At 42.4% G+C, this 26,781-nt stretch overlaps 1 protein-coding gene across 1 annotated transcript in view; it reads right to left on the minus strand.

The window, feature by feature from the left end:
• Nucleotides 1-1,941: 1,941 nt before the first annotated feature.
• srrm4 (serine/arginine repetitive matrix 4) overlaps nt 1,942-26,781 on the minus strand; it is a gene marked incomplete at both ends in the record, with an annotated part of 55,089 nt that continues 30,249 nt past the window's right edge. Inside the window, 12 exons of the mRNA XM_079160802.1 lie at nt 1,942-2,206; nt 3,271-3,426; nt 3,539-3,640; nt 4,749-4,937; nt 5,144-5,466; nt 8,540-8,705; nt 10,167-10,250; nt 12,391-12,441; nt 12,741-12,767; nt 12,857-12,937; nt 13,092-13,178; nt 20,890-21,030. Of these exons, the coding sequence (XP_079016928.1) occupies nt 1,942-2,206; nt 3,271-3,426; nt 3,539-3,640; nt 4,749-4,937; nt 5,144-5,466; nt 8,540-8,705; nt 10,167-10,250; nt 12,391-12,441; nt 12,741-12,767; nt 12,857-12,937; nt 13,092-13,178; nt 20,890-21,030 (1,672 nt within the window). The remainder of the gene's footprint in view (nt 2,207-3,270; nt 3,427-3,538; nt 3,641-4,748; nt 4,938-5,143; nt 5,467-8,539; nt 8,706-10,166; nt 10,251-12,390; nt 12,442-12,740; nt 12,768-12,856; nt 12,938-13,091; nt 13,179-20,889; nt 21,031-26,781) is intronic.

Genomic DNA, 26,781 nt, shown 5'->3' on the forward strand with positions numbered 1-26,781 from the left:
AATCTGTAGTGTTTCCGAGCACCGGACTCCCTTTAGAAAACCTCTCATTTTACTGCAGCAGGGGTCTGCCAGTCTGCTACGCGAGGTCTTGGTTCTGGTTCTCCCATGACCCCTTTCCCTCCAGCGGGCCCAGCAATACGGCCTGGGCCTCCAGCAGCAACAGTGTTGGCTCCCAGGGGAGACCGACCGGAGGAGCAGAGAGGCGAAGCTCTGCCACTGGCTGGAGGAGGAGATGCTTCTGTGGGACACTGAGCTCTCCTCCTCCCGCTGGAGCTTCTGACTGCGGGTCGAAGGCAGCAGCGAAGCCGGATCTGGGTCTGACTGCGGTGGGCCGGTCGCTGCTGGAGGCCCCCGCACAGACGAGAAGCATTAAGAATAATTATATAGAAATAGACGAATAAATCTTCTCGCCGACGCTCTCATTTACTTATGAAGGTCATATAGAAGCATCAGTAATACATTGAGACTGTTTCATAACCAGTTAAAAGTTCCTCACAGTGTTGTACGGATTAAGCACATAAGATATGTTCTAATTCGTGAGCTTTAGAGGTGCTGGCAGATTAACCTTTTAAGAAAAGCCAAACCAGCTTGTTTCCGGTCTTTATGCTAAGCTAACCTAGCTGCTGTCTGTAGCTTCCTATTTAACAGACATATATCAGAGTGGCATCAATCGTCTCATCCGACTCTCTTGGCAAGACAGCGAATTAACATATTAAAATGTCAAACCTTTGCACCCAAAAACAAAAGGTCAGACCTTCTTGCTTTTGGACATCTGCCTCTACTTTGAGGTTTACGAGTGAGTAATGTGGCAAAACACCAAGAACATCTGACAACAAACCAAACATAAAGTACAGCAGTGTCATAATAACTTTAAATTGACAGTGTTGCATAGAAAGATTGACCACTGAGAGGGACAACAAACCAATAAATATTAAATAAACAATAAATATGGATGGTGCTGCACAATTAATAAAACATTTTAAAGTATCCTTTTTGTTCCCCGAAACAGATTCATTACGAGTTGTCAAGCAAAATACCTCCTCTGACACCGAGAAGATGTTGTCCCTGTGCAGCGCTTCGATCGCTCTCTGTTGTATTACATGGACTGACATTTCAATCGTTTCCCACTTGATCAGAGGATAAATTAACTTGACATTTGAGCTGACAGCCGGTTTGCTCGCCGTCAGGCCGCCCTCGCCCGTTTCATTTTTCAGAGGGAACAGGTTTGTTCTCCACCTCGTGAAGCGCAGAGATCAGAGCAATAAACCTTTTCTTTATTCCTGACATGATCCCTCCGAAGCCATTCGTAAACACTCGGATCCAACGGCTCGAATGTTACCCCGACGCTTACTCGGCGCAAAATCCACAACATACAGACCTGACGTGGGACAGTCAACGCCTGATGTCTTGTGAAACTGGTGCATCTGCTCTTGCTTTAGCCGACACATACTGTCTATTGCCCTCAGAAATTATGTAATTTCAACCTTGGTACCTTCAGGCCTTACTATGCATTATTTCAATGAGCTATCAATTTTAAAATAAATATGAAGCATTAATTTAAGAGATTAACTTAATGGGAGGTGAATGGACATAAAGTAAGCAGCAGCGATGTGAGTTGACCAAACACAGGAACACTGTTTCTGCTTCATGTGCAGTTTCTATTGCAAATATCTAAGAGATGAACAGTCTCAGGCCATTTTGAGTGCTGATGCAAGAGGATGCAGTACGAGAACAAAACAAACAGAAAGACATTCAGTCTCCAGAGGTCTCTGCGGGCAGAGAGAACAAGACTCGCCTCAATGAAAGACGTGGTCGAACCCCTGCGGGGGACAGTTCCACTCTAAAGCGGAGCACGGAGACGCACACAGTCCGGCTGCTCCGACATCCGCCGCTGAAACACGGCCGCGAGACCTCCGTTCCCTTAACGTGCTCCTGGAAACCCTAATGCCTGGTTTTGTGGCGTTTGTGCAGCGAACCGCGACTCCGGCTGCGACTGCGGGTCCCAAAGATGGAGTTCCAGGATGAGCTGCGGCTGTAGCTCCGGTAAGAGGAGTAACTGCGGCTCCGGCTTCGGCTGCGGCTGATGCCGTGGAGCGGGCTGCGGCTGCGGCTGCGGGTGAAGAGGCTGCTCCAGGACGACACACTGGTGGAGCGGCTGCAGGAGGAAGGGCTCGGTCGGAAGTAAGGGATGGGTCGCTTCCTGGCACTGTGGAGAGCAAAGAGAGTAAGTGGTGTGAACCTGACAGACAGTAAGGACATTAAAGCTGCAGCGTGAATTTGACTAAACCTTTAAGCCCCATCTAATAAAGTCACTGCTCAGCACCAAACAGGCAGACAGACAAAGTTAGCGACTAGCTGTCGAACATCGTGGAGCATTTAGCAGCAAAAGAGAAGAGATTTCCATCAAAACAGAAATTACGTATGTGGACTTTGCAAGGTGGAAAATATGGTAGTTTTACGTAACGAATGTAGTTATTTGAACTCAAATCACAATCTTTTCCTAAACCTGAGCAAAGTACTTCTGTTGCCGAAACCTAAACAAGTAGTTTTGTTGCGCAGGTAACCCTAAAAACTAAGTTAACCTATGTTTGGAGGTTATTTTGAAAAGACAATATGCATGTAATGAGCTAAAACTAACCTATACGCCGTCCTTGACACGTTCAAAAGTGACACTAGAGGGATACCTAGAGCGCCATCGTTTGAAGCGTAGCAAATATGGCCAAGCGTCACACTGAAACGCTCTGCAGAGTCGAGGGGAACTGCAGAGTCGGGTGACAATTCTTTGTGGGTTTGACCCATAAGTAATATACAAATATTGATCAGTGCAGCTTTGAAATAATATAGATTAATGGAGCAATAACTACATAAAATCTGATGTTTTTAGCCTCTTAGTGTAGTGTTTTATCGTGCATATCAACTGCTGCTGTCAAAGAGCAGTATGAAACAAAAGAAAAGTAAACCTAACTGTGTGGCGGACAAGATCTGTTAAAAAAAAGTGTGAACATCACACTTTTTTTTTCATATTTCGGACCGCCTGTGTTCCACCATCTGTTCCTTTAGCACCTGTGGTGGCTTCAGAGCTGACGGTTATCTCATCCTTTTGGCTAAATGCCATTTCAAGGTACGCAGCTCATCAACACGATGAGAGAGATTTCAGGTTGGGGACTTGTCCCACTGACTGAGGGTGGGACCAGCAGCACATATTTGCTTCCTTTAGGCATAATAATGTATATTGTAGCAGTAAAAAACCCAGGTGGGAAAAAGCTGTACCTTGTGATTCGCCGTGCTTCCAGATGGCTTGGTGAGTCTCTCCTCCGTTTCTTCATAGGCGAGTAGGATTTCCGTCTTTGTCTCTTCCCACTAACCTTTTGTGCATGCTTCACATCTGTCCCTCTGGAGCTATGTGTTCTCTTTCTGTCTCGTAGTCTGGGAAGCGGCCAAAACAAAGAGAACATTTAACAATGTAAATGTGTATTTGTTCCCGTACGCTCGTAATGAGGAGTCGTCGCGCGGGTGAAAAATGTTTCGTTAAGTTCACCTGTCAGCGCTGTGTCTGGAGTAGCTTCCTCTGGAGCTCAGGCTGGCCACGCTGCCTCGTCGCCTCGGATCAGCCGAATAACTCGGTGAGCGTGAGTATGAGCTGGCAACGAGAAAAACGACAATTATCCCCCGCAATCGAGCAAAGCACCAGTAGTTACAATTCCATACACATTTCTATGCAAGTTCCTGAAATTTCTGCAAAATGAAACAGTGCATCTTTCCATCAACTTCCTTTTGCAAACATATCATGATAGCATTTGTGTTTTGGTTAATGAATGACTTTGTCTCTTATCGCGACTGGAAATGGGGACTTTACGATTACACCCCGACAGGCCTGCTGTTTTTATTCTATACTTTTTGTCTTTCTAATGTATTTAGTGGCAGCACATGAGTGTTTTTTTTACTGCGATGCACGAACACATGTAGCAGGTACCTCCATGTAAAGCTGTTCAATCAAGACTACGAGACTACAGACATGCTAGCGGCTCTGTGAGGCTGTACTTAGCTGTATGTAGCTAAATGCTAACATGGCAACATGCTCACATGTGACAATGCTAACAAGCTGATGTTCTGTAGATGTATGGTTCACCATGTTCACCATCTTAGCTTAGCGTGCTAGTATGCTAACATTATCATGAGCACTAAACATAAAGTGTACACGCATACGTGTGAATATACGTATATATATCGGTATAAGTGACGTAGTATAAAACATGCTTGTGTGTGTGTGTGTGTGGGTCAAACAAATACAGGACTTTCAACCAGGAGACCGGTGTTCTTGGCCTGAAGTGTTGTTGAGTTATTTTAAAGTTACGCTAGTGATGTTTGTGACGTGTTTTCCGTACTTGTGTTACGTTGTTTAAGTTTTGCTTAGTTTACATACTTGTGACATGTTTTCGGAACTTATCGTAGGTTGTTTAGATTCTATTTTATATTTTATGTACTTATTTTAAGCCCAACCGTGAAGTTTTGTTAAAGTGGTTTTGTTGCCGAAAGCCACTGCTGCCGTTTCAAGGTAACAACGTGGCATAAAAAGATCAAATGTCTATGTGCTATTTATACGCTTTGTTATTTGGGCACAATGGATATCCAAAGTGATGCTGCCCACATTCCCACTTTTTCATGTGCAAATTGAAAAAGTAGAAAAGTTCTCAGTATAACTTGGGTATTATTGGATATTAGTGATATAATAGACGTAGTTAACCCACCTGCAGGACGACAGGCTTCGAGAGTAGCGGCCAGAGTATCTGGAGCTCCCCGAGGATCTGCTCCTGCTCCTGCTGCTGGATGACCGCGTTTTCACTCGCCTTCCAGACGACTTTCTCATCCTCTGGGAACAGCTGGAAGTCTTTGGAGATCTCACAACCTCCACCCGACACCCCAAGGTTATCTGCCCACTGCAACGAAAACACGTTTCACTGCTTTGAGTGATAAAGCCCAGGCTGCATCCTGAGTCGTTTTTAAAAAAATGCCCTCCCTTGTTCTCACTTATAAGATTAATATTTCAAAAGACGAAACAGAGCGTGGAAAAAGAAGATAAACAGCTTGCAATTCCTGGGAAGCATTCATTCAGGTGGATTATTTATTATGAACACAACATTACCTCTTGCCGTTTCCACTGAAAAGGGTTGCAGACAAGCCGTCCTCCACATAAGGTTTGCACATGGAAGCGTAGCTGGTCACAGAGTTTCCTGAATCAGAGGCATTGTCTCTGTCAGTGAACTTCAGCTTCTCTGGCGAGGCCAGACGTTTACAGAGGTTCCTCTTGTTGTCAGTGACACTCGCCTGAAAAACACCAGTTTTGCTTGACGGCGGCGAAGATGTGTCATTCCCCGAATCGTAATCGTGCGGAACTTCGGCCTGGCCAGATAAATGCTGAGACCCCTTTCCGTGTAAAATCTCTCTTCCAGGTTCTGACGACATAATCTGCAAACAGACAAATAGGCTGCAGCTTAAAACCAAACGTGTGTCGATAAATGAAACCTGCTATCTGCTTTGATGCACTGTGAATACTCTAGTACAATAGGCACATATTCCCTTGAAAACACAGAGAAGGATTTTTTTTTTTTGGTGCTTTTTTTTCTCGGGACAGAAAACTTTGAAAGATAAAGACATCATGCAAATTTGAAAGCATGCGATTAACCCCAAAAGAATGTCTGAACTCAACTTAAGTCAAAGAAATCAAAAAGAAACAAATTGAGATAAAGTCAGTCTCAACTAAAACAATTATATGAAAAGGAAGAACAAAAGAGCAGAGAAGAAAGAAAAACTATGCGTGGAAAGATCTACCGGCTCTAACTCGAGTGAAGAGAAAAAGAGTAAACAATAGCCCCATTGAAAAGCCTCATTTAAAGAACATCGAACAAACATCACAAAATGGGTATTATGTAGAAATGAAAAGGATTGCAGACAAAGAGAGATCCCATCAGTCTAACTAAGAAAGCCCTCAGAATGGGACAGATGACTGTGCTCTTTCTCCTGTAAGAAGTAAATCATTTGCCTGCACCGACCTACAAGTATAAGCCCTAAATCTGCGGATAGCATCGACTTACCAATCAAGATTTCCTCCTTAAGTAGGTAAGGTGTAAGAAAAAGGGAAGAGCGGGCAACATAAGTGCATCATTAGAGTCGTAAATTGCAAGAAAAAGACAGTAACCCTCTCTTCAAACCCAGAGCCAGTTAGATTTATACTGGCATGTTCCTTTTTCTTTCCTTAATGGTGCATTGTTCTGGAGTTATTCAGGAGCAAAAAAGTCCCGGAATACTTTAAAAGTGTGCTTGTATGCGAGTACAACTACTGCACACTGAAACCAGGAAGTTGTTCTACTGCAGACGTCCACAGACGGGAAAAGATACTGACTCTACTTAATAGTTCGATAATCTTGTAAAATTATGATCTCTCTTTATTTGGCGACTACGAGAGGTTTATCCAGTCTGTCCTCCTCAAGGTTTCCCATCCTCTAGTCTGAAGACCGACCCTGAGGGAAATTTAGTCTTTGTTCGTCTTCTACCACTCGCATCGCACCCAAAAGTAAAAGATTTCACTTACAGAACATTTTAATCAGGGACATTCTTCAATGTCACCTGGAGATGTTTTGACAAGGCTGCCTTCAGATAAACATTTCAAAAGGTTCTTGTGATTTTCTGTTGCCACAACGTTTCTTATGCTTCCACCACAAAAGAAATTCACCAATTCATCACTTATATTTACAAGAAAGGTTGACATGTTTAATAATCAACCACATTCATGTCAATTATTCATATTTTTGAAGGTTTTTTCTTTACGGTTATACCTACCTTTCCCTTTATGGATTGCTTTTTTTGGGAAAGAAATATTAAGCAAAGATCATTCTGCATCACCAAACCAAAACCCATAAATAAATGCAAACACCGCTGAATAATTGTGATCCAGTAAGCTACTCCTCAGCAACTAACTGTGAAGTCCTGCTGAAAGACGAGGATACTGAATGCCAGGCATGACTCGATATATGGATTAATTTATTGAATTTCAATTAAAACCCTGTGGTGTGTGATTAAAAACATTTCTCCGTGCGATTAGCATAATTTAATGATTGCTGGAGAGAAATTAAATATATCGCATGCTCCAATAAGCATGAGACAATGAGTTTAAGGACATTGCTGTATTTATGAGGCTCTTTGGGAGAACATCACTTTAAAAAAAAGAAAAAGAAAAGCAGAATCAACCTGCAATAAACAGCTAGAAGCCGTCAATTACAGTTTAAAGATGTTTGTTTTCTGCTGGTTTCATTTCAGCTGCGGGTCACATCTGCAATCTGAACAACTGAAACCATCAGCTGGAAGTTTAACATAAAACTATGAGGGGAGAAGGGCGGAAGTGAAAAGGACATATTTTTAAATTTTTTCCCCACTTCTGGCTCCTGAAAGACAGTAATAAAGACAAATGTCAATATAAAAAACATATTCTAAGAGTCTCTGAGTCTTTTTCATTGATTTAACTACAAGGGGTCATGAGATCAGCCTAAGAAAGTCAATACATTTTTGTTTTTGCATTTACAAAGATTTTCTGAGCTGCTTTACTGGGATTTAAAAAAAAAAAAAATCATAAAAAGGCATTCTAAGGGATCATGGTTTATCCCTAACAGCTATTAAATGAGGACGGTACAGGAAGCAGCGGGACACGGCCTTAGCCAGCGAACAAGTGCTTCACTTCCTCTGTGGCGCTACAGTTTTACAACGGTGAAGTATGCAGTACGCCACAGATCTAACCACAGACAGATCTTAAACTAAACTAGAGGCTTTATTGCACCCTGTAGCAGTCAACTACAAATCTAATTCTACATTTACATGGAAATATGTTTAAGGTAAACAAATAAAGCTGTTATTAAGTGTCTTGACCACGGTTGCAATGAACAGTTTGTTGAAATGACGAAGGAAAAATATTGGCACTGAATATTCATTAACAACATCACGGAACAAACATACCTTTAATAAAGGAATATAAATATCTAGTGAGAAATAGCTCTTGAAAATAAAATATTTATTGTTCATCTTGTCACTTTTGTTTCTCAACAGGAGGGAAAATTTGCTTTTAAAAAACTTTATTCACATTGCTATAATATAGTGACTGTTTCATTTTTCCACCGGTGTCGTATGGTAATGAGTCTTCTACGGTGTTAGATTTAAAAACAGAAAATCAAGAATCAACAAAATAACTGCAAAATAAAGAATGCATAAAATGAGCTCAGAGTCAGACCATGAATAGTTTTTGGATTTTGTAAATATCTATTCTTTAGAGAACAGCTAAATGGGTTAAGACAATTAATATAAAAAAAGATTGAAAAAACACCAGGTTGTGTAATTGTAATTTGACTAATGAGCTGAAAAACAAAGTTCCAAACCCAGCTGCCTCACTGTGGGCAGTTTATATTGACTGACAATAAGCTGTTTTACATGACCATAACTGGGAAATCAAACTGAACCAGCGGCAGCAACGTTAAGAGTCCTAAAGTGTACTTACGGTAGCGGTTGAGAGGACGGAGCGATATTTTGGAGCCGTTTTACACACTGATTTGGTTGCAGGTCTCCATTTCATGTCCGTGTGGTCAAGCACTCCGTTGGATTCTTCTACTACAGCTGCCAGGTCTCCGAATGCCTGATGCCTCACAGATTTATGCAGATGGTGTCTGTAGGAAAAATGGATGGATTTAGTTCTCGTGACATAAATGCTTCTTTTCCGTTGCAGCCAATACTGCACCTCAGTGAGTGGGACAAAAAGTAGCACACATGCACACTTTATGTCAGTGAAATATCTGGATTTACCTCTGACATTTTTTTGACCACCTTTAAAATTAATTGTAACCTGTTGTGTTAACATAACTAAAAAGAAATGTTTGGGGGATTAGCTGATTTTCAGCTGTATAAAAGGGCAGTTTAAAGCTCAATATATCTTGATTTCAATTGTGAATTCCTCCGCCTAAAGTGACAGCAGACAAGTTATTACTTTACAGTCATTTAGCTGACGCTTTTATCCAAAGCGACTTACAATTCAGATGCTATGATACCGTAGGCACAGCTACGGGAGCAGTTATTTTTGGGGGGGGGGTTAAGTGCCTTGCTCAAGGACACATCGACATGCAACCAGTGGTGCCGGAGCCGGGGTTTAAACCGCCAAACCTCTGATTGAAAGACGGCCCTGCTCTCCACTCGGCCACAGTCGCCCGGTATAAGAAATCATTATGAAGTAGATATTGTTTGCACAATGTAATGTATAGAATAATGCAACCATCAGCGTTTTATGGCTCCCTAAAAACAATTCTGTCAGCGACCTGGTTGCAAAAAACTGGAAAATGAAGAATAATGTACCTCAATGCAACCTCCGTTAGCGTTAGCTGTTAGCTCCGTTATTTTGCCAAGCAGGACTGTGCTGCCCACCGGCTGCTAACAGCTAACGTTAACTAGCGCTCTTCCTGCCGATTTCAACACGGATTTGTAGAGTGTTCAACCTCAGGTGTGAATAACTAGTTTGCACATGTGCAGTACTGTTCAGGCCAGCTGTACGAATCGGACAGCGAGTGACTCGTGTTGAGCTGATAAATGAAATTATAACATGATATCAGATCGTTGCATAGACTCGCGTAGGCTACTCCCCGATACACAATCCAGTATTTTCGGCTGTATCGGAGGCATTCTTGATACTGTCATCGATATTGGAACAACTCTACATGTCAGAGTTCACTAATTGAGCTCTTAAGGATTCTCACTCCAAATGTAAAAATTTGAATTCAGGGGCGATCAATGATTATCTAAGGATGAATTAAGACCAGTCGAAGCTACGATCATCATGCTGTCAACCCAGTTCAGTATAATCCATAAAAACCTGTGAAAAACCAACATCCTTCAACTTTCAAAAATTTAGCAATAGGTTATTATAATTGAATGCATCGATCTGTGGAGTGAATATGGGGCCACTTCCTGTGAAGCTGTGATAAGGGCCGGTCGTGCCTGAGATCAGGAAGTCACCTCTGCCTTATCAGTCATCGCTGTGGTGTGACCAGGAACTTGGCAGACACCTCGAGCTGATAAGATAAACTGAGGGAGTAAAAAACAGGGGGGGGGGGTGAGGAGGGGGAGGGACGGGATCCTACCTGTCCTCTGCGGGAGATTGGTAAGATGAACTGTCCGACTCTGACCTCCGATAGCGTCGCCTCCGCCGAGAGTGAGTCCGAGAACTGAAGGAGGAGATGAGGAGAGAGGACACGAGTGGATAAGGAGCTGAGAGCACTATGATGAATCAATTGACAGGAAGTATTATTTATATAATTAGTGAATCAATTATGTCATTTACCAAGTATAAATGCCAGCTTCTATCTTTATACCATTGCACATATTTTTAAGCTTCGGCTTCAGCCTACAGCTTTCTTGGTCATGGCTATAATCTGTTTTTTTTCAGGGTTCCCACTCTTTTCTAGAGTATGTTTTCCAGGTCATTTTCACTGATGATCTAGCTGGTATGACAGACAGCCATACAATAATATGTTCCTCTCTTTGGAAGTCTGATTCATTGGTTTGACTCTCTCAAAATTGCCCAACGCACATTTGAAACGTGAGGCAGCGTTGAATCCCAAATCTTAAACCGTTGCTGGCAAAACAAGCTTTCAAGCACGTTAACTTTAGCAACCGAACCAAACCTGCATGTGCAACCACGAGGTGTGACTTGGGGGTGTGTTCACAGCATTTCGATAACACAAGTTACCATTTCAACCGTAATATGATCTTGAACATAACTTGGCTCTTTCAGATGGCAATGTTATCTGTTTTGGGGAGTTCTGATGGACTGGAATGGAAAATTGCTCAAGTGTTTTCCAGGATTTCCTCATTATGTAGATGTTTCTTTTTGCTAAGATCTTTTACCAACATATAACCTAAATTCAGGAAATAAATTGCTGAGATCAGGGAACATAGCGACACTGCTACAACAAAGGTCAACAAAGCAAGAAACACAAGCAGTCAGAAGATCAGACAGGTTGCAATAAAATGTAGCGTCATTATCTAAACCACTATATTTAGAGGCAAAACTGAATGTGGGTTCCCAAAAAGCTCTAACAATCCCTCAGCGCACAAGAAAAAACGTGTTTGTGTGCAACTGCACAAAGTACAGTAGGTCCAAGATGAACCAGGAAGTCAGTCTGTAAACTGTAGATGTGTACAACTGACAATTTGACCAATAAGGCCTTTGTGGTCCAGAGTTCAAGGCAACAATCATGACCCACTATGTCCCGGGTTTACGTCCAGTTGAGGTGCGTCATTCATTCCTTAACTTGGCCTCACTGTATTTCCTGTTAGCTATTTTATAAAGTTTAAAAACCTGTCTGACTGTTTCTTTACTCATTGGACTTCTTTTTTTTTTAGCAATGGCACTGCTTTTTCCAGACCTCAGCAATTAACTTTTAAATCAGTTCAAACTGATCTGGGGTTTTGCTCACTGACGTTTTTCCCAGAAACAATTGCCCACCAGAGCAGGAGTGATTAAGTCTGGGGATGCTATCTTCCTACAAAGCTAGCTAGATATACCCAATGAAAAACTGCTGCGAATAAAATGTCAACAACTATGGATTTGATCAGCAAATAGAAAATAGGATGCACACAAGATGTAATAAACTAGAATTATCCTTCAACCAATTAATCTACGACTCCAGAAAGTGGATCTGTGATTCATACTATGGATGGATTCATCAAAAAATGTAATGATCTTTAGTTGCAGCCCTGTAGAGGACAAATGTTAATTTGCTGGCATTGCCAAATGTTTGGATCGTGTTTTCTCTGATATGTATATGACCCGTGTTTGAAAAACAGCATAGTCCGTCAGAGAGAGGGCGAGAGGATAAAGGAACAGCGAAGGCATGAAGACCACAAAAGAGCAGAGAGGAGCGAGTTGAAGTGAGCTGGAAAGCAGCGGTTTCTGTTGAAGTAAGCAGCAACTGAACTTGGCTCTGTGCTTACAAACAGCTCATCCAAAGTCGAATTATAACATGTTGCGAGATCACAGCATGAAATTGGTTTCTCTTAACCTCCGCCACCCCTTTTTTTCCTCCCTTCTGTTTGTAGCTCAAGCTTTCAATCTGTTTTCTTCTTTCACGAGGGTTTTACTTCCGCGCTTTGCTCGTTTCTGCATTCAGCCATCGTGCCCCCTACATGAGAGCACTTTGGAGGATGCTCTCTCTTTCTTCCTCAGCGACTGGTGTTCTGTAAAGGGTGGACGGGCTTACCGCGGGGGGAGGAAGAGGAGGTGGAGGCGTGGGGTCAACAAAAAAAAGTTAGGTGGGATTCGGAGAGAGTACATTGATTCTACTGCAACAAGCACGGACTGACCTTTTTTTGTGCTTGCGCTCATATTTCCTCTTGTGTTTGAAACTTGAAGAGCTGGTGGGATGAAAGAATAGAATGATGAGCGAGGCATTTTAAGACAGACAAAGGCTGCACACACAATGACTTCTTACTGACACATAAAGGGAATTGGCTTTGAGGTTGGATATCTTACAGAAAGCAGGCGCTAAATGTTTCCCTCATTTATGACAGACATGTACCCAGGTGAGAACTGTTTGCCTTTAAAGTTAGCTCTTTTAATTAAATACTTTAACCTTTAGAGATTACACACATGAAGACACAAGGCATGCTAAAATGATGCACAACATCTTTCAGTCATCGTACTGCACACATACCTGTGTTTTGACTTTTTGGAGGTATACCTGGAATAGAAACAGAAAACATGATTTTAATCACCTAATAATAGACGTCATGCCACTGTGCCAATATTGTCGTAGTAAGCAAGAGCTACCTATGCCGCTTGCTTTTCTTGGAGCTCTTCTTCTTCTTCTTTTTCTTCTTCCGCAGTGGCGACAGGCTGTAGGAAGGAGACCTGAAGCCGGAGGACAAATAAACATGAACTCTAGCGAGCACCGAGCTTCCTCCTGCACACCTCTCTCGGCTTATTTATTTTAGGAAACAGGACAAAGGCGTCCGACGATACACCTCGCTGCAGAGTCATCTCTGTAGTTTTTTTGGGGACTGACCTTTTCCTTTTCCTCTTCCGTTCAGACTTTCTCTTCTTCTTCTTCTTCCCCTTGGGCCGAAGGGAGAGTTCCTCATCGGAGGAGGGGCTGTGAGCAGAGACAGAGCAGAGGGGACACTTTAGTATTCATTCCAGTGACGGGATGGGAAATGTGAAATCTCTGCAGCAAGAGTTACGACTTGTGAATCCCAATATATATGCGCTTTTGGAATTAAATTTACAGTGTGTGGGTGTCCCAAGTATTATCTAGCCTTGGAGATTCTAGTTTTATTTGCCCAGTGTTGGGGTATCAGCGATTTCTGCCTCCATTTAACAGCCCAGCAGCCCTAAGAATTACGTCCATATTGGACACGTCTGCAGTCTATCATTTACGTCCAAAGCCAGCGATCGGTACCAAGGCAGTGTGTTGGGTGCCCTTTCATAGTGAAGCATTGCGTGAGGTTGTGGAAGTCAGGATGGTGGATCAGAATGTAATCAACAATTTACAATTAAGTGTAAAGTCTTTTTATGAACAACAACCTTTCCCTGAGCTTAAGCACTTTGCAGTTGCCATGTGCAGATTTTGTAGAAAGTGAGAATTTTATAAACATCGGCATTGGACGTAAAAAAAAAAACAAGCAAAAATGTTGTTATTAAAGTTATCTGTGGTTGTAGAACATTTTTTTTTGACAATGTTGACTTTCAATGGTGATGCTCAAAGAATTGAAAAATGCCTTCAATGGAACTACTGAAGAAATAGTCCCTAAGAAAATAGTTTGTTTTATCAATTTCAAATGTCCTTTTTCATTGCTGTGAGCGCCACATAATAAATTCCATTCACCTCCACTGTTTTGAAATGGATGCAGAAATCTTGGAGGATACCTTAGAAAAAACACACCTGCATGGCTACACACCACTAAAGATAAGCAAGATTTTTCTTTTTCAGGATTTAGGTGAGCCGCCCCTCTTTCGTGAGATATGAATAGATTACATTCAACGTCATTGCACAGAGAGAAAATACTGTGATACCGAAATGCAGTTCAGCATCGAACCAGATGTCTAAAAGGAATAAAGTCTATTATGATGAACAAAAAATAAACAGAATGTATAATATAAAATAAGGGGTAGATATGGATATGCTGCGGTGTATACAGCATGATCAGTATGAGATGAACACGCTCAGAAAAGTCATCTGTCAGAATCCACGCCTCCAGTGGACACTAGCGCCAAAGACTGCTCGGCTATCCTGAAGTTTAAATTACAGTGACCACCTAAAGCAGTGCAAACAGCACCTAAAAGCTGCATTAACAGCGACATTGTTATATCACTTTGTTTTGTGAGAAGTTCTTCACCTACTTCTATTTTGTGATATCAAAGTGTAAGTGTCGCTTTCAGTTTTCTCTGTGTTTTATGCCAACTCTCCCAATAAAAACAGAATGGATGGGGGTAAAATAATCCACATGACTCATCGCTGGCATCACATAACTGGTCGTAACTGCATCCTGATTCCCTCTCACAACACACACAAGCAAGATTATCTTTGAGCCAAATGTCCCATACGAGATGATCCCATCACAACAGGAGGATGAAATCCCATCGAGACTGGTTTAAAGTACAAAACAGATCGCACGCCAGTGAGCGTCACTGAAGTCGGGGCTGATGACAACATGGCCTCACGCCAGGGGGAGATAGATCTGTGATGCATCCCATAGATAACTTCAGTAATTATGTCAGGGAATGAATCCTAAAACCCAGAAATGACTCAGAATCTTTGCTCTTCCTGTTCCCTCGTCTTGAAGTCAATGAGTTTTTGGTAAGATACCTATGATAAGTTCTGTGGTTAACACAAGAGATTCTAACTTGTTCTAAGACATATCATCCGTCTGTAGATACCCTTCTTTTACGTGTCTTAAAGAGGCGATTGAAATGAAACTACAAAAGGTCATCCTGCCAACTATAGTCCGACTCGTGTACATTGGCACTCGTGCGACTGTGGTGTAGTTCGTTTAGTAACGTTAGCTGTTTTATCTCTAACGATTGTATTCACGCTTCAAAAAATAATTGATGTTCATTCGTGAAGGTCATCTTGCTAAATAAATCACGTAAATATCATAAACCTGTTTGCCACAAAATCCAATGGAAAAATCCCATTGGCTTTTTGTCGAGCGAACCAGGGCGATGCTAACTTCCTGGTTAGCCTACAAACATACGTCATCCCTGCAGCGCTCTATGCTTTCTTTATGAATCTGTGATCTGCATTCCTATCGGCCAAACCAAAGTGGATGCCACAGTCAGATTTCCTGACCCGATGCACCTGTCTTTGAGACTCTGTGGTGTGCAAGAAGTTGTTTTTAAAAAGCTCATGTAACTGTCAAGAACTTTTCTCTTCAATATGGCCCCGATTTGTAGACTCAAGTGCATCTTCTGTAGTAGAAGCTAATGTTAATTCCTCCTTCATTTCTATGAAAGTTGCTCAGGGGGCAATGAAGCAAAAATTGCTTGACTGCTGAGTATAAAATTACCCAGATCTTCCACACTGCTTCCGCATCCGTGGGCTCATAGAGCAAGCGCACTAGCGTTTCCTTTAAACCTGCTTCCAGCTGCTCGGTCTCGGCTCGCTCACATCAACGGAGGAAGGAAAATAAGAATGGATTCTGCTATTAGTGTGCAACTTTTAGGACCTAACGTCTCTTTCCCATTAATGGCATCACGTGACGGACCCAGAAGCAGTAATTCCACTGTTTGACCACTACGTACATTGCCCGGCGCTCTTCCTGGGGGCTTGGCACAGACACACGTGCTCATGCTAGCCTGAGATATTATCCCTTCACCCATTCTTCCCTTGAAGTGTGAATTCATAATAACAAAGAAAAGAAACTTGTCCAATTCCATCTGTTGAACGGCTTGATTGCTGTCCAGAGGTCCACTTCATTTTCTCTCTGATAATGACTGATGTGGAAAAAGGAGACGAGGGCCTTTGAAGCGCCGCAGCCTCAGTGAATGAGCCTTTCAAGTGCGGGCCGGCGGAATTTCATAAAAGAAGAAAAAGACATGTGGGAGTGAACGAGCATATTGGGTGATACAGAGTACAGGAAATGTGCCAGAAGTTGCTTCTGACTGCAACTCACCTTGCGTTTGATAACGAGGTTGAACATAAGCTTTTTTCGGAAAAAACACTGTCAAGGTTCTCTGGTGTTGGTTGAACCAGAACGGATGTGAATTTCATGTGAGTGACGGAGTGATTCACTAAAGGTAGGGTAGTGAATAAAGAAGCGGAGGGAGCTGGCATAAAGACGTGTTGCACTGCATTTATTGCCCCGCCATGCTCATTTACTCCCATACAGGCAGGGAAATATATGAGGACATGCACAATGACCTTTTGTCATGAATTAACAATTGAAGCTGACTCAGCCATTTCCAGTCATCACAGAGGCTGCCTTTATGGTGACTAAAGGCGGGCTATCTTAGGGTTCATCAATCAACAATCAAAGCAACATGTCAGTTGTAAAAAGTCCCATTTCTAACTCCTCACTACTTCACTGTTATTGTGCACTCGAACCTGCTGTCAAGCCGAACCTCTCCGTTTCATTGATGTAATCGTCCACCAAGGCGATCAAGAGAAAAATGAAGGTTTTATCTTCTCAACCCATTTCCCCAAGTAGCAGACGTATCAAACCTCTCCAAAACCTCATTGGGAGGAACGACATAAGCCTCCTTTTATTCAGGCAGCTTTCTTTTGAAGAAGTGACTTCAATGGTTCATTTTGTTCATTCAGTCTAGAGCAGAACCAATAAGTTGATTAAACGAAAGACAGAAAGATTTATCTGCAACTGTTCCGGTCATTTTTTCAAGCAAAAACACCAAACATCCAAGTTTTTAAATGTAATAATTTGCTGCTTTTTTCATATCTTTATGTTACGTCTTTATGTTTTGTACAGCTGCTCGGACAAATTAAGTGATATAAAGACATCACAAAGGGCTCTGGGAACTTGTGTTTTTCACTATTTTCTGATCTTTTATTGAACTAAAATATGAATCCTAAAAATGAACGGCAGCTACTGAAAATATTTGTTCCATGCAGAACTATGTTCAGTCAAAAGCTGTGGAGATGTCTTTAACAGTTGTCTCCATGTTCTTTCCATTATGGCTCAGGTACAGTTGGAAGCTCTTCCCAATGTGTGAAGGCTCTCATTGGCTCAGTCGTTTCTTCAACAGGGGAAAAAAGAAGATAGAGCGGTCTGATGCCCCGTTTACACTTATGAACTCACTGAAAACATCTGCAGCCACTGTGACTCAAAGACAACGAGAACGTGAGAAAGCTTCAGCTTTATTAGAGGACAAACAATCATGTTCGTTTGGATTCCCTCGTGGAATTAGTCGCTTCTTTTCCGCTGAACAACATACAAGAGCTTCAAATTAATTAAAAGAAAACCTGATTGTTGATTTCAATGGCTTCCCAATTCTTTAAGCTACCCAGACCTGAATACAAACCAGGCATGGAAACTAAATTTAAACGTGTGAATGATGGGCTTCAAAAATGCATTTAAAAGTTAATTTCCCCTCAAAATGGGTAAATCAGCAATCCTCTTTGAGATTTAATAAGAAGCCAAATATATTTGGAACAACTATACTAAAACAGTTTTGTTCTTTAAGTGGTTCTGAGAATTAAATAAGCATTAAAGAATTTCTGAATGACATTACCAATATCCAAACGATATTTTTATAGCACAGCATCAGGCTTAGCTTAGAGCTCTCGGCAGAATTCATCCGAATGTCTACAAACAGTAGCTGTATCAGGCCTCTTCATGTTCACTGGAGGGAAATATTTCGCCATACGCGTCCAAAAAAATCCAAGGACATGTGCTTTTATGCTGCACAAACAGCAGGTCACGCTAACAGGCGGGCGTGATTACAACCGATCCAGACGGTGACAAACTGCACTCCGGCTTGACGTATGCGGACCACAGAGCTCAGGAGACCATGCGCCCGTTTCATTGGATGCAGAGGACTGTCTCGCTGTAATAAATGGCCCTGCCTGGTGCAGTCGGCAGTTTGGGAGCATTAGGAACTGAAATGCATTAGGGCTGATTAGACAGACCAAACCCAAGCACCCTCTCCTGGTAATGAGAACGCTTTGTCACTCATTAACACCTCGACCATTCTGGCCTTGTAGAAAGAGAGCACAAGCATTTGCATTATTATTTTCGTCTTCTTGCCAGCAGAAACAGATTCTTTTGATGAGGTGGAGAGAATGAAAAGGGGAGAATGAGAGAGCAGTCAATTGCCAGCTACACTGGGAATGGTGATTGTGCAGAACAATGAGAGGATAAAAAAAAAAAGGGGGGGATTTGGGGACATCTGATGAGAATATGCTCAACGCTCAATGCAGCCTTTTTTTCCCCAGCCGCAGTCGTGCACAAATGTGTACACGTAACTACATCTCGGATATGTCGTTTTTTAATAAATACATCACTTGCTGGGCACTGTATTTTATTTAATACAGTCGTGATCGGCTGGATTTCGTACATTTCTAGTGAACGGGCATTTGTCATTGTGACACATTCCGGCAAATTAAAAAAAGCACATCAGCAGCCTGTGCCTGTGTTTTTTGTAACATCAGCTTTCTAAAACACTCTAGCGGGCAAACTACTTCTAGAAAGGAGCTGGTGTCAGTGGCGTCTGGTTTCATGTTATAATTAACATGGGTTGCTCTGGAAAATTGGGCTGCTGTCGACCAATTAGCAAGATAACAACCCAAAGAACAAATGTCTTTCTCAACAGAGGAGAGTTTTCTCGGGCAGCGACTCGCTGGCCTTTGTAACCGAGACAAAGACTTTTTTTGAAATGCCTCCACCTCATTAGCCACTTTTTTACTAAGAGGAGATGAATAAACACAAATACAATTTTCTTCACACATTCCTTCTCTTCTTGGTGACCTTGGATCCATCAATTATTTGCTGATAGCCGGTCTGCTAATAAAGTCTCTGCTTTTAAATCTCATCTTAAAACCCATTTTAATTTATAGGCCTTTCGTAACAACTATCATATATTTGTTTTATAGTGAGATGATCATGTTTGTATATAAAATGACTGTATTAACATCTGTTTAGATATGTGTGTGTATGTTTATGTACTTCTTGTACAATCGATAACTGTTTTCTACCTCATGCAGCTGTTTTGTTCTGCTATTATGCTTTATGTTCCCAACTCTGAACAGCACATTTTTGCCTAAAAACTGTTTATTAATGTGATGATTATCATCATTACTATGATATTAGACGGGTACGTAGCTGGATAGTGGCTTGAGTTGTGGGCAAAATTGTGGACGTGATACTCAAGCTGGACTTCCTGGATTGTATTTCATCAGCCCACACCAGTGCAGCTCCATGAGGTTTTTTTTTTTTTGCCTCAGTGTTAAAAGCTGCTCTGTAGAAGATTAGTACATGAAAATACTCCTGACTCGTCAGTCTGAACCTCACAGAGGGGCAGCGACAGTAAAGACAGGGTTCCCTCCAGTGTACTACAGGTGGGCACAGGCTCTATGCTGAAATTCAGAGGAAATGAACACACTTTTATATAAAATAATATTAAGCTTCAGGGAAAATGAGCAGTACAATTTTCCCCAACATCTAGTAGCGACATGGATAAGGAGGCGAGATACGATCATGGCGTGCTCTTGATCTCCTTCCTTAGGAGTAAACATGAGTGCTGTGTCCACTACATCTTTTCTGATTCCTCAGTACTGAAGTTTCTAACAACTTTGTACATCTCAGCACCATTTGGAGTCCTCTGGCTCTGTGTTTACCGATTCCTTTTTTCGGAGGATCCAACAGAGATGTACGCTAGCCTTGTTACATTAGAGTCAATGTTTTAAGTCGCTAAAACTGTCAGGTCAATACGAACATTCAGGCTCCCTCGTGTGGATCAAAGGTGTACTGCATTTATGAATGTCACAAGTAAGACAGTGGAGGAAATTCTGCAAATTCATCCATAAATCTCAGTCTTTGGGAGTCTGTGGGAATGACTGCTCTATTCTAACTTCAGCTCACAGAAAAAAAAGACTCTTTTCTGAGGACTACAAACACCGTACATCTTTCTTACTGAGCTTTATTTTTCTATTAGATGTCTCGGCGCTCGCTGTTATATTCAAAAACAAAGAGAAGAAGCCGCCCGCCACCGGGTAAAGTTCATCCAAAGAGAAGTGATTCATGTTTATGATCCTCTCTCGCACCTCAGATGCGGCTTCAGTCGTGTTTTACATATCGCGGGCTGCTTCCCTGCTGCGTAACTGCAAAATGGCTTTGAAGGTGTCAGATTAATTGAGTTTAACAAAAAAAAAAAATATCTGCCTGAATCGATTTCCCCCCCTCAGAATACGAAAGCCAGAGAACTATTCTCAGTGTGTGAAGGAGACGTTTGACTCAAGGTGCCGGTGAAAAGAGAGGATCTGAATGACACCGTGTGGAATTCATCACAACATGTTTGTATTTCTCCGCTGGGCCCGGCCTGATAAGACTGTTTACATTCCCCCCCCCCCCCGCATCAGAATATAGAGATTAGCTCTGTTTTTCTCATGGAGAGTCAAGCCCTGAAGGAGTGTTTGGTATACTGTTAAAATGCTTTATCATCAGCAACCGAAATCTACAAAAGCAACCACACATCAACCCCCCCCCCCCCCCGTCCTCCCTAAAGGAAATAAACACCATTCATCATCACAAACGTTTGAGCACAAATCAACAATCCTACAACTTTAAAGGATGGTTGATATGAAAGATATTTGAGATCAGAAAACCTCTTCGACAGCCTGAAGACCGACTCACCTCCTGGCCCTGCGGTGACTGTGGTGTTTGCGTCCTTTTCCTTTAATACAGCCGTTCCTGTCCGCCGTGTCCAGCCTGGTGTCCGCCGCCGCTTTCCTCTCATCGGTCTTTAGCGGCTGGCAGGCTGTTGTTGTCTCGAAGCTGTGAGACAAGCGTTCAAAGAAGTTAGTTTTTGCTCTTGTTCCTTCTCTTGAGAACTTTTTAAAGAGATTTTTTCTCATTGTCCACACGACGCTTCCATCATACAACAGCGAGGAGGATTCAGCATGCTTGGTTAGCCTTGTTCCCTCTGGTCTACTGGATATGTGTTTTATTCCCCTCCATTTCTCCCCGCCAGCCATTCTCTGGGAAAATTGGAGGTCAGCCATTTACCATTCAAATCGAGGTGTCAATTGAAATGTAGTTATTTACATGCTTCAGTTGCGCTGACATTTTGAGGGAAATGGTGTTTTCTATCTCGCGCTGAGCAGATGCAGACGGGGGAGATGCACGCTCATCAGAAAAGTGGAAGCTCTCCTTGAATTTCTTCCTGATAAACCACAGCTCTCACATTTTTAGTTGTTGACTATATATTTAAGAACATCCAAACATAAACATCCAAACCATTTTTTCAGCTGAAAAACAATGTGTATGGTTATTTAATGGTGTTGTTGTTGTATTCAGCTCCAAATCTAAACATTTATCATTTCAATCGTCCCAGTCCAAGTAAACCGTCAAAAATTCAGAATGTTTTCTTCTTTCTTTGTTATTATCTTCTATAGACACAAAATATTAAGGAATACATTAATGCATTTTTATTGAAACATTTTTTAAGTAGTTTTAATTATGTATTATACGAGTTAGAGTGAGGTAGAATAACAGGGTATAATTCCCTCTCTAATATCTATTTTATATTGCCTGAATACAACTGTAGTTCAACTTTGTGTGTTTCAGATCGCTGCTTTATGTAAGTATTTGTTAGCTAGTGGCCAGAAATAACTAAACAGATTTCAAAATTGAGGCAAATCATCTCTGGCTTCCAATACCGGCACAAAGCTGCTATAAGTCAGGTGTTTATCAATTCACCCGCTTCCACCCCGAACCTGCCAAAAACCTCCATTGGCAGTCAAATCTGTCTGCGGGACGAATGACTAAATAAACTGGATGATTAGATGTGAGCACACAGATCTAGCCCTGCTTATTATCCTCTGTTTTAGTCATGGGAGATTTGAGCGTAATTACACATTCTCCTCTTCTTCGAGTGGCTCACGTCTGATTGTAATGAGAAGATAATCGGAGCCGGAGATTAGGCCGTCAACACCCCCCGCCCCCCTTCAGCGACGAGCAGGCAGGAGCTGTCGTTTTCTATCTTCCTCACCTTCGCTTCCCTGTGCTGCTCTGCCTCAGAGGGCGTGCCCCCCCCCTCCCCCCCACTGGCAGGGCACTAATAATGTAAAACGGCAGACTGGGCACTCCGACATGAAAGGTCTGAAAGGTGATCGGGGAGATAAAGACAGCCACCTGTAGCATGATTAGTGTGTTCAGGGAGGACTGAAGGGAAAGTAACCTTCCATTATTCTGGTGGTTTGGCTAACGTTCTCCTACTGTAAAATAAAAGTTTGCTAATATTGTTTTCTGGATCATTGTGATTTATAATGCTTCAGGTGGCAAACTGGGAAATGAAGTCTGAAACTCTCAGACATCTTGATTAAATCTTACTTTGTGTTGTTGGTTTTTTATTTATGTAGCAGTGTGACATGTCAGTAAACAACAACCAGTAGTAATGGGGGGGGGGGGGGGGGTTCTCACACCTCCCATCTGCATACAGCAACAATAATCGTCAACGCGCTACACTACTGCCTGCTTTCAGCGATTTAACGTCCTCCTCCTCCACTTATTTCTATTTGCATTTAGATGTACGTGTGCATTGAATGAGTAGCAATCTGACAACCTATTCGACCAAAGCGGGAAATATGGAAAACCATCAGAAATCATGCAAATGCGTCACCCCGTTCACTCTCTTATGTGGCCACATCACAGCAGTCAGTTCTCAGCTGTAAAGCAGACCGTACACACGCAGAGGTCTTTTGGGTGTTGAACACTTTCAGTGTGACAAAAAGGATCTTGATTCCAGCCAGTGGTAATACTTCCTGCGAAGATCTAAACAAAACAAGCAATTTACTTGACACGGGAGAACAAAAAAAAAGGCCGAAACGTTTCCGCTCGGTGTTCCTGAATAAAGAGAGCAAAGTGGCCCAAAAGCTCCTTTAACTGTTATTTGCTGTCAGTCTAATCAGCGCTGAGGTTGAGGAGTTCTGAATGAAATCGATTTCGCCATTGCGGATGCACATTCCCTTCATCCGTCTCTGCAATTTATTGCTGAAACTTTCCAAGCTATAAGCACCTGGATTTATCGCGGGCTGTTTGTAACCGTCAAACAACACACCTCACTCCTCACACACACACACACACACACACACACACACAAAAAAGCTTGAAATGAACGCAAATACGGACTGGATCAAGCGAGGGTACTCAATGACAAACAGCTCCGTGGACACTAATCCGTCCCACTTTGTGACTGTTTTGACCTCTTCCTCTCGTCATATTATGCGTCATACTGCACATGCATGCTTCGGCGCCGCTCCCCCGGGCGATGAGTAATTCTGTCACCGGAGGCTCGGAGGAGCGACCACGCTGGGACGAGCTCTTGTTTCCGTCTTTGTCACAGAGGGAGGGTCTCCCTCCTCTCGACGCGTGGGGCTCCTCCGCTCCGTCATCCACGGCTGCTGTTCGCTGTCACGTGGACGGGTAAACAAGTACACGGACAGATGGTGCACAGACACACGCTGCACAACAGGGAGACGGCGCGATTTTGAAGAGGGTGATGATTTGCCAACTACATGTTGATTATTGCTGCCCTGAAAATTCAAAGTTTCTGTATTCTCTGTGATATAGCTTATTCATCTGTGCCATAGAGCTCCATTGTTGACTATAAACACACTGTTTCGCTACGTGACATGCTCCTTTATTTACAACGTACATTATTATTTTGAGCCCGTCCCAAATATATATTGTAGTGTGTGCTTCAAGTTGTGTAAACATATCCATACAAATTTGTATTAATGCTTTAGATTCCTTAATATTGTACGGATAAGAACATTTCTTAATGCCACGCACCGTATGTCTGAATGCAAATGAGTTTAATGGATTGATCGACCAATACCTTTCAGCTCTAGTTAATCCTCAGAAAATCAAAACATGAATGAATTTAGCAAAATGAACGTAAACACCGAAGGTGAAAAGCTGAACATATTTAACCTTTTCAATTTTTGTTCAATCGAACCATCTGCTTGTCAGTTGAACTTCCATCTTCTGTGCTGATATGCTCATCCAGAGCCACAGGAGGACCATAGTTTGTGTACAGTTTCGTTGTCCACGCCCAGTTTACGATGTTAAATTGAGAGAAACTGCTACAATATCTGCCAGGAGCTGCTCTGTAATCTGCCAGCTGCTTTGCACAACGCTGGCTCGCCGTCGGATGGGCTCACACTCACAGCATCGGCTGACATCGTACAGGTGTGCAAGAAGCACGCCAGGCGGCCATTAAACTAACCAGCAAAACGCTGCTACAGAGCTCCGGTGTTTGCATTAAAAAACGTGTCAAAAATCACACGAGCGATTAACACAGATTGCATTCTCAGCTGCCTCAATTACAGCCTGCAAAACATGTTTTCATCGGCACTCTGCTTTTTCAAACCGTCTGTTTATTCCAAAGCTGTTGAAGAAAAAACGACCTGACATTTTGCTTCGGGAGGCCTTCTGGGGCGTTCGAATGCGTGCAGAGCTGGAGGACTCTGGAAGATATGACGACACAACAAAAGACACTTTCCCCTCTAAACCTGGTATCTACAGATACCCCGCTGTGACAGAAAGAGATCTTACGAGATAGAGTAAAGTGACACTCGAGGGGCATTTGTACATTTTCTGTGATCTCATCTGCTCCTGAAAGCACAAACAGACAAATGCACTTTTGTTTTTGCTTTGGTTGAGTTTTGCTCTCTCGGCATTAATCAGTGTACCCTCACACACCTTCGCTTCTCGGGGTCAATTTAGTTCACTTCATTTTGTTTTGGACACGGCTGCACCACTACCGTGCACCGGATCATCCTAATACTCCTAAAGCTCGACTTAATCTGCGTTCTTTTCCAGGGTTTTCAAATGGAGACGCCCACTCAGCCGTTTGCTTACTTTGGTTTGGGTTAATATAATAATGTGAACTTCATACAAGTATTTCTTGTTTGTCATCCCTTTAACCATCTTGTGGCGCCCAGAGTGAGACACACTGGAAGCTGCTGATTCTAAGGACTTTCATTAGCGACTTCATTTAAAAAAAACACAAATATATATATATATATGTTCCAGCCCCTCAAAAATCCATATTGGTCGACCGTGTGTCGTTTTGGTTGCCATGCCATCCCCACATACCTGCTGATTGCTGAGAAGACTCGCGCCTAATAGAGCAGGTGAATAACAAACTGTGGCAAACAAGTTAGGGGTTATGCATGGCAGGATCAATACAGCTAACCCTAAAGCAACAACAGGAAAACAACATCAGGCGATCGATGGACGATACGTCACTTTAAGAAGTCCCAAGAACAAGTGTGGAGGAGATAAAGGAAATTAAATATTTTCCTTCTAGATTCTGAAACTCAATTAAGACGTTATGTAGGAAATACAAATCAAATGTTGTCTGCTTTTCAAGCTAGTAATTGCTTAATAATGGCTGACATTAATGGCAGAACTCTTGGAAGGAAACTTTACTTCTACATGAAGTCTAGTGGAAAATAAAAGATTTCCTCAGTGTCATTTCTCTTGACGGTGGAGTGGCCCTCAGTCCAACAACCCAAACATCCTGATTATTCAAAGCGGCGGGTTGCCAAATTGTGCAAATTAGCACTTAAGGAGCTCTGTTCTAACTTACAAGCTTGTAAACACGTCAAGGCCATCGGAGCTGATAATGGAGACGGAGGAAGGACTCGCATGACCTTCATCGTCTCAGGAGACATTTGAGTAAATGAAAGTAGAGTGTGCAGAACTCGGGTGCTTTTATTTATTTTTTTATCCCCATTTCCACATGATTTAAGAGTTCCCCCGCCACACTTGAGGTTCAGGGAGGCTAATAAACTTTTCATTATCCCTGTCAGAGCCACCAGGAACGATTGATTGTCGTTATTAAAGGAGTGATGATAGTTGAGATAATTACCAGGGAAAGAGATGATCTACTATCACAATTAAAACCCAAACAGGGTGGTCCCAGGGTACTTTGCTTTCATTTACCCCCAGAATGCTTATCCCAGTTTCAGACTCGAGTCAAGAATAACTTTATCACCACCCAAAGGACACAAGCGAGCAATTAAATCCACGCAAAGTGGACGAGACACTTCCCTCACGAGGCTAACTCCTAAGGCACTCGCAAACCTGTTCAAAGTTTCCAATGTTGAGGCGGAAGCTTTTGAGAGACGCGTTATTGATTCAATGTGAAGACTTATTTTGAGGCCATCGTTCAGGTGAAGACGCACACGAACACACGGGAATGCAATCAAGAGGTCCCAATCAATTAGGCACACGAGCGAAACATCCAACCACTTGATTACCGAGGCCGCCGTCAAAACTGTGCTCAATTTAAACGAGCGTCTGCATGAGCTGGCACGTTTAGGAGTTTAATCTAAGATATCTGACTAATGAACACTTGTGTTGCCATGAAATTAATCCAGTTTGCGTAGCGGCTCTTGTGACAACCGTTCTGGGGGTTGTCCGGTCCCCTGGAACAAGTTTGTTCCTGTAGCAGTGTTGTTTCTCTTCTTATGGGTAAAAGACCGCATGAGTTCCCTCCCCAGCGGAGGGGATTTT

Source organism: Pholis gunnellus (genome assembly GCF_910591455.1).
Source record: "Pholis gunnellus genome assembly, chromosome: 6".
In the NCBI taxonomy this organism is placed as follows: Eukaryota; Metazoa; Chordata; class Actinopteri; order Perciformes; family Pholidae; genus Pholis; species Pholis gunnellus.